This window comes from Carcharhinus amblyrhynchos, unplaced genomic scaffold (assembly GCF_965287045.1).
Source record: "Carcharhinus amblyrhynchos unplaced genomic scaffold, sCarAmb.v2.hapA chromosome_167, whole genome shotgun sequence".
NCBI lineage: Eukaryota > Metazoa > Chordata > Chondrichthyes > Carcharhiniformes > Carcharhinidae > Carcharhinus > Carcharhinus amblyrhynchos.
In genome coordinates this window covers 307,501-316,019 of record NW_027649907.1, presented here as the reverse complement: position 1 = coordinate 316,019, position 8,519 = coordinate 307,501, and the positions used below count along the sequence as shown (strand labels likewise).

Here is an 8,519-nt window from a genome sequence, read left to right as displayed (position 1 = left end):
AATGTTCCCCGACAGAGAGATCCGACACTTGTCCAGGTTCATTCCGCAAAGCCACATCTCAAGAGAGCCCAGAATACGAAACATCGCAAACATACTCACGTGACAACTCTGCGATCAGCCAAGATTCATGAGATTCCGGTTAAAAAACAAATGGAAATAAAACGCTGTGAGATATAGTCCCAAAATCCAACGTTCCCTCGTAAGTTACTCCCACAGTGCGGTGCTCCCTCAGCACTGACCCTCCCACAGTGCGGTGTTCCCTCAGCACTGACCCTCCCGCAGTGCGGAGCTCCCTCAGCACTGACCCTCCCACAGTGCGGCGCTCCCTCAGCACCGACCCTCCCACAGTGCAGTGCTCCCTCAGCACTGACCCTCCCACAGTGCGGCGCTCCATCAACACCCACCCACCCACAGTGCGGCGCTCCCTCAGCACCGTCCCTCCCACAGTACTGCACTCCCTCAGCACCGTCCCTCCCACAGTGTGGCGCACCCTCAGCACTGACCCTCCCACAGTGTGGCGCACCCTCAGCACTGACCCTCCCACAGTGCGGCGCTCCCTCAGCACCGACCCTCCCACAATGCGGCGCTCCCTCAGCACTGAACCTCCCACAGTACGGTGCTCCCTCAGCGCTGACCATCCCAGAGTGCAGCGCTCCCTCAGCACCGACCCTCCCACAGTGAGTTGCTCCCTCAGCACTGCGAATCCAACATAAACCACCCTTATTCAGACACACATCAAGATCTCCTCAGAGCCCAGAGTAACTAACATCGTAAAAACACTCACCGACATGGTGCCCCGTGGGCTCAATCGTGGAACCTGGTTGAAACATAAGATTGACGTAAAACATTGTTAGAACCTGTTCCAGGAACAAACTTATCCTGCAGACAAACTCCCACAGTGCAGCACTCACTCAGCGCCGACCCTCCCACAGTGCGGAGCTCCCTCATCACAAAACCTCCCTCAGTGCGACGCTCCCTCTGCACTGACCCTCCCACAGTGCGGCGCTCCCTCAGCACCGACCCTCCCACAGTGCGACAGTCCCTCAGCACTGACCCTCCCACAGTGCGGCGCTCCCTCAGCACCGACCCTCCCACAGTGCGGCGCTCCCTCAGCACTGACCCTCCCACAGTGCGACAGTCCCTCAGCACTGACCCTCCCACAGTGCGGTGCTCCTTCAGCACTGACCCTCCCACAGTGCGGTGCTCCCTCAGCACTGACCCTCCCACAGTGCGGTGCTCCCTCAGCACCGACCCTCCAACAGTGCGGCGCTCCCTCAGGACTGCAAATCCAACATAAACCACCCTTATTCAGACACACATCGAGATCTCCTCAGAGCCCAGAGTAAATAACATTGTAAAAACACTCACCGACATGGTGCCCCGTGGGCTCAATCGTGGAACCTGGTTAAAACAAAAGAATGACATAAAACATTGTGAGATCCTGTTCCAGGAACAAACTTATCCTGCAGACAAACTCCCACAGTGCGGCACTCAGTCAGCACCGACCCTCCCACAGTGCGGCGCTCCCTCAGCACTGCCAATCCAATATAATCCACCCTTATTCAGATCCACAACAGGATCTCCACAGAGCCCAGAGCAATAAATATTGCAAAAACACTCACTGTCATGGTGCCTCCTGGGATCAATGTGAAAAGCTGTTAAAAAAAAAGATTGAAACAAAACATTGTTAGAACTTGTGCCAGGTATGACCAAATCCTGGAGACAAACTCCCACAGTGTGGCGCTCCCTCAGCACTGACCCTCCAACAGTGCGGCGCTCCCTCAGCATTAACCCTCCAACAGTGCGGCACTCCCTCAGCACTGACCCTCCCACAGTGCGGCACTCCCTCAGCATTGACCCTCCCACAGTGCGGCACTCCCTCAGCATTGACCCTCCAACAGTGCGGCACTCCCTCAGCACTGACCATCCCACAGTGCGGCGCTCCTTCGGCACCGACCCTCCTACAGTGCGGCGCTCTCTCAGCAGCGACACTCCCACAGTGCGGTGCTCTCTCAGCAGCGACACTCCCACAGTGCGGTGCTCCCTCAGCACTGACCCTCCCACAGTGCGGCGCTCCCTCAGCACTGACCCTCCCACAGTGCAGCGCTCCCTCGGCACTGACCCTCCTACAGTGCGGCGCTCCCTCAGCACTGACCCCTCCCACAGTGCGGCACTCCCTCAGCACTGACCCTCCCACACTGCGGCGCTCCCTCAGCACTGACCCTCCCACAGTGTGGCGCTCCCTCGGCACCGATCCTCCTACAGTGCGGCGCTCCCTCAGCACCGACCCTCCCACAGAGCGGCGCTCCCTCGGCAAAGACCATCGCACAATGCGGCACTCCCTCAGCGCGGACCCTCCACAGAGTGGCGCCCCCTCTGCACCGTCCCTCCCACAGTGCGGCACTCCCTCAACACTCGCCCTCCCACAGTGCGGCTCTCCCCCCGCACTTACCAGAGTGAGAGTGTGAAGGAGACATAATTATGATCACTATCCCCTAAGATGCTCCCCCACAGAGAGATCCTACACTTGTCCAGTTTCATTCCACAAAGCCAAGACTCCAGAGACCACAGAATACTGAACATTGCAAAGACACTCACCACGCATGTCTGTGATAAGCCGAAATACATTGGAATCTGCTTAAAAAACAGATGGAAATAAAACACTGTAAGACCCTGTTCCAAAATCCAACGTTCCCTGGGAAGTTACTCCCACAGTGCGGCACTCCCACATCACAGACCCTCCCACAGTGCGAAGCTCCCTCAGCGCTGACCCTCCCACAGTGCGGCGTTCCCTCAGCACTGACCCTCCCACAGTGCAGCACTCCCTCAGCACTGACCCTCCCACAGTGCGGCGTTCCCTCAGCACTGACCCTCCCACAGTGCGGTGCTCCCTCAGCACTGACCCTCCCACAGTGCGGCGTTCCCTCAGCACTGACCCTCCCACAGTGCGGAGCTCCCTCAGCACTCACCCTCCCACAGTTCGGCGCTCCCTCAGCACTGACCCTCCCACAGTGCGGAGCTCCCTCAGCCCTCACCCTCCCACAGTGCGGCGCTCCCTCAGCACTGACCCTCCCACAGTGCGGTGCTCCCTCAGCACTGCGAATCCAACCTAAACCACACTTATTCAGATACACATCAAGATCTCCTCCAGAGCCCAGAGTAACTAACTTGGTAAAAACTCTCACCGTCATGGTGCCCCCTGGGGTCAATTATCACACCTGGTGAAAACAAAAGATTGAAATAAAACATTGTTAGAACATGTGCCAGGTATGACCAAATCCTGGAGACAAATTCCCACAGTGCGGTGCTCCCTCAGCACTGACCATCCCACAGTGCGGTGCTCGCTCAGCACTGACCCTCCCACAGTGCGGCGCTCCCCTCAGCACTGATCCACCCACAGTGCGGTATTCCCTCAGCACTGACCCTCCCACAGTGCGGTATTCCCTCAGCACTGACCCTCCCACAGTGCGGCGCTCCCTCAGCACTGACCCTCCCACAGTGTGGTGCTCCCTCAGCACTGACCCTCCCACAGTGCGGTGCTCTCTCAGCACTGACCCTCCCACAGTGTGGTGCTCCCTCAGCACTGACCCTCCCACAGTGCGGCGCTCCCTCAGCACTGACCCTCCCACAGTGTGGTGCTCCCTCAGCACTGACCCTCCCACAGTGCGGTGCTCCCTCAGCACTGACCCTCCCACAGTGCGACGCTCCCTCAGTACTTTGGGAAGTTTGCGTTCACTCACCCGGAAGTGCATTCTGCTGTGGTAATGCTCCAATCAAGCAGAGCAGCATCAAATGGAACGGGAAAATCCTGCAGGAATAAAACACTGAACAGATCTATCATTCCCACCGTACACCCTATCCATAACCCTCAGAATTTTATCCACCTCTCACAGGTCTCCCCTCATCCTCCGTCTTTCCAGGGAGATCAACCCCAGTTTACACAATCTCTCTTCAAAGCTCAGACCCTCCAAACCAGGGCAACATCTGGTAAACCTCCTCTGCAATCTCTCCAAAGCCTCCAGGTCCTGGCAGCAGGATCGAGATGTGGATATGCCGGCGTTGGACTGGGATAAACACAGTAAAGAGGTCTCATAAATCGGTTGGACTGAAACCTGGTGTTAGGATCAACAGCAGATTAGATACAGAGTAAAGCTCCCTCTAAACTGTCCCCCCATCAAACACTCCCAGGACAGGTGCAGCACGGGGTTAGATACAGAGTAAAGCTCCTCTACACTGTCCCCCCATCAAACACTCCCAGGACAGGTACAGCACGGGGTTAGATACAGAGTAAAGCTCCCTCTACACTGTCCCCATCAAACACTCCCAGGACAGGGACAGCACGGGGTTAGATACAGAGTAAAGCTCCCTCTACACTGTCCCCCATCAAACACTCCCAGGACAGGTACAGCACGGGGTTAGATACAGAGTAAAGCTCCCTCTACACTGTCCCCATCAAACACTCCCAGGACAGGTACAGCACGGGGTTTGATACAGAGTAAAGCTCCCTCTACACTATCCTCCCATCAAACACTCCCACGACAGGTACAGCACGGGGTTAGATACAGAGTAAAGCTCCCTCTACACTGTCCCCCCATCAAACACTCCCAGGACAGGTACAGCACGGGGTTAGATACAGAGTAAAGCTCCCTCTACACTGTCCCCCCATCAAACACTCCCAGGACAGGGACAGCACGGGGTTAGATACAGAGTAAAGCTCCCTCTACACTGTCCCCATCAAACACTCCCAGGACAGGTACAGCACGGGTTTGATACAGAGTAAAGCTCCCTCTACACTGTCCCCCATCAAACATTCCCAGGACAGGTACAGTACGGGGTTAGATACAGAGTAAAATCTCCCCTTGCCCGGGTTCTCACCCCATGTGAGACTGTGTCTGGGCGTCCGCGGGCAATCGGAGGTGTTCTTGGAGGAGACGGGTGTCCGCTGGGCTCGGTGCTTTGCAATTGCTCTCTCTGCGCAGATCCCGCGCTTTTCACCCTCTCTCCCTCTTGTGTCCCCTCCCCACTGCCCAGTCTGGAACTTTCCATTGATTTAGTGACTGCAGAGTCAGCGACTGGCCAGCCTCCACCCCACCCCCTCGCCGCCCTCCTCCACTCTCTTTCCCGTCTCCAGCCCTCCCCTTCCCGCATCTGCCATCCCTTATCTCCCGAACCTTCCCCCACTGAACTCACCAGAGGCAAACAGTTCAGTATCGACAGATGAGTCTGCAAAATCGGGGGAGCAGTTGCTCAGGCGCTCGGGTAGAGTTTTTTTTGAACCTTACCGTAAATCAGAGCGATGAGGAATCCCGATACTCTACAGAAGTAGAGTGTCCCACCCTCCCCCCTCCTCTAACCTCAAAAAAGAGAGAGAGAGAGAGTGAGAGAGAGAGGCTCTGACTGAGAGCAGGGAAGTTTGTTTTTGTTTTGGAGTGTGCTGTAAGGGCTTTGGCTCACAGGGCGACAGAGATAAGGCTGAGGCAAGGTAAGTTATCAGTTTTTTTTGACTTTTTCCTCTGGGTGACTGAAAAGGGGCAAGTACGGGTGTAAGGCCAGTGTATTGCTGACAGTGCGACACGTGGGAGGTCTTGGAGGCTCCTGGTCCCCCAGACACCCACACCTGTGCTCGGTGTGTGGAGTTCCAGTCCTACGGAACCAGGTTAAGGAGCTGCGAAGGCAGCTCGAGGACCCTCGGCTCATTCGAGAGAGAACCAGGGGATAATTGACGGGAGCGACCGGCAAGCGGTCACACCCGGGGGGCAACGGGAAGAAGGCACGTGGGTAACTATCAGGGAGGGGAAACCTCAGGTGGTGGAGAGCACGCCGGTGGATGTCCCCCCTTCAAAATAAGTCCTCCTGCCTGAGTACTACTGGGGGTGGAGGGGGTGGGGACAGACATTTGAGCGGACATAGGTGTGAGTCGTGGAGGGTGGTTTGTAATAAATATTATAATAATAAATATAGTAATAATTATATTATTAAATAATTATTATTTATTAAATATTAAGTAATAATTATAATAAAAATAATAATAAATAATAATAAATATTGAGAGGGTGCAGAGGAGATTTACAAGGATGTTGCCTGGATTGGGAGGCATGCCTTATGGAGATAGGTTGAGGGAGCTGGGACTCTTCTCCCTGGAGAGACGAAGGTTGAGAGGTGACCTGATAGAGGTTTATAAAATGTTGAGAGGAATAGATAGGGTGGATTCTCAGAGGCTATTTCCCCGGGTTGAAATGGTCGCTACGAGAGGACACAGGTTTAAGGTGCTGGGGAGCAGGTACAGAGGAGATGTTAGGGGTAAGTTTTTCACTCAGAGGGTGGGGAGTGAGTGGAATCGGGCTGCCGTCAGCGGTGGGGAGGCGAACTCGCTGGGGTCTTTCAAAAGACTTCTGGATGAGTATATGGGATCTAATGGGATTGGGGGTTATAGATAGTCTATGGATTGGGAGGTGTTGATGTGATCGGCGCAACTCGTGGGCCGAAGGGCCTGTTTGTGCTGTAGTGTTCTATGGACGGTGACCCAGACACACACACACACACACAGACACACACAGACACACACACACACACACACACACACACACACACACACACACACACACAAGGTCACTCCTTGTTGGGTCCAACGTCCTGAGCTGACTCGCAGAGCCCAGAACCGTCCTCCAGGCGAGCGAGAGAATCGAGCCATCTCCCCCCACCGCCCCCCCACACCCCCACACCTCCCCTTGACCTTGGCGCTGAGCCGCCATCTTGAATGGCTCCGTGCCGTGGGTGACCCAGAGTGACCCTTGAGCGTAGGACATCGAACCCGGGGAAGGAGCCGTTCTTGAGTCGGTCGGGACGTGACCTCAGACTTTTGTACCTCTTTCCCCGAGGGAAGACGGTGGAAGGGAGAGTGTCCGGGGGTGGGGGTCGGGGGTTGGGATGGGGGCTGTGGGCGGGGGGGTGTGTGGTGGGTGGGGGTGGGTGGGGTCCTTATAGTATCTATAAATGACTTGGAAGAGGCAGTAAGTGGTGCGATCAGCAAATTTGCAGATGACACTAAGATGTCTGGATTGGCGGGCAGTGAGGAGCAGTGTCTGGGAATACAACGGGATATCGATAGGCTGGGATATTGGGCAGATATATGGCAAAGGGAATTTAATCCGGATAAACGTGAGGTGATGCATTTTGGCCGGAATAATGTCGGGGGGAGTTACATGATAAAGGGTAAGCCTATAAAGAGTATAGAAACGCAGCGAGACCTGGGGGTGCAAGTGCACAAGTCTTTGAAGGTGGCAGTACAGGTGGAGAAGGTGGTGAAGAAAGCCTATGGGATGTTAGCCTTTATAGGAAGGGGGATAGAGTATAAGAGCTGGAGTCTAATGTCGCAGTTGTACAGAACGTTGGTCAGGCCGCATTTGGAGTCCTGCGTCCAGTTCTGGTGGCCTTACTACCGGAAGGACGTGGAGACTCTGGAGAGAGTGCAGAGGAGGTTTACCAGGATGTTGCCCTGGTACGGAAGGACTGGGTTATGAGGAGAGATTGGGCAAATTGGGGCTGTTTTCCCTTGAAAGACGGCGACTGAGGGGGGATCTAATGGAGGTGTATAAGATTATGAAGGGTATGGATAGAGTCAACAGTGGGAAGCTATTTCCTGTGTAACCCGCACTTCATTGCCGTGTCAATGTCAGCGGCTCAAGGGAGAAGGTTTCAGTGTTTAACCTCGCTGCTGGCCACTCGGCCCATCTCTCTCTGTGTCAAACTTACTAATCCTACCCCCTCCACCCCGACTCCCCACCTCGTCATCGCCAGAGAGAGAGAGAGAGAGAGACGGAATATTTTGCAACGAGGATTTTTATTGAAAATTCCAGTGTGTGGGTGATTGTGGGGGTCCCCACAGTTTGTTGAGAGGGGGAGGGGAGTAGGACTTGGGTGGGGGGGGTGGGGGTCGGTTTTTGGGGAGGGTGAAGGGTCCCATGGTTGCGGGAGGGTGGGTGGGGGCGGGGTGGGGGAGACAAGTGAGGGCGTCGGTGCTGGGGGTGGGGGTGGGGGGGGCTACTGAGAGTTCAGCGAGTTAGCCAGTCCCGTACAGTGTGGGCCAAAGATTGGGTTGTGGGGGGGTTTGGATAAAGGGGGCTCTTGGGAATGGAAGGATTGGAGGTTTTGGGGGGTTGGGGGGTGATTGGGGAACCGGGGGTGGGGGGCCAGGGAAGTGCCCGCCCCACCCCCACACACCCTGACCCCCCGGCTCTGATTTTTAGCCGCAAACTCAATGGTTGGCCATGATCTCCTTGAGCCAGTCGAGGTGGTTGTAGATATTGGTGTAAACGGCGTACGTGTTGGCCCGACAGGCCTCGTCGTAGGAGAGGATGCCGGCGGCGTACTCCACGCCCCCCTCCTCCACCACGAAGGGGGCGCCCCGGTCCCCCCGGCACACGTTCTCCTCCAGCGCCGAGCGCTGGGTGCAGAACAGGTCGGGGGCGTCCTCGGCGAAGAGGCCGGGCTGCTTCTGGGCCAGCTGGTGCAGGCACTGG

General features: G+C 56.0%; 1 protein-coding gene across 1 annotated transcript in view; it reads right to left on the bottom strand.

The window, feature by feature from the left end:
• Positions 1 to 8,254: 8,254 nt before the first annotated feature.
• The window catches only part of LOC145338768 (haptoglobin-like), an 82,585-nt gene continuing 82,320 nt past the window's right edge, over positions 8,255 to 8,519 (bottom strand). The window contains exon 9 of the mRNA XM_080183156.1: positions 8,255 to 8,519. This exon is cut by the window's right edge and continues 511 nt beyond it. Within this exon, the coding sequence (XP_080039282.1) occupies positions 8,255 to 8,519 (265 nt within the window).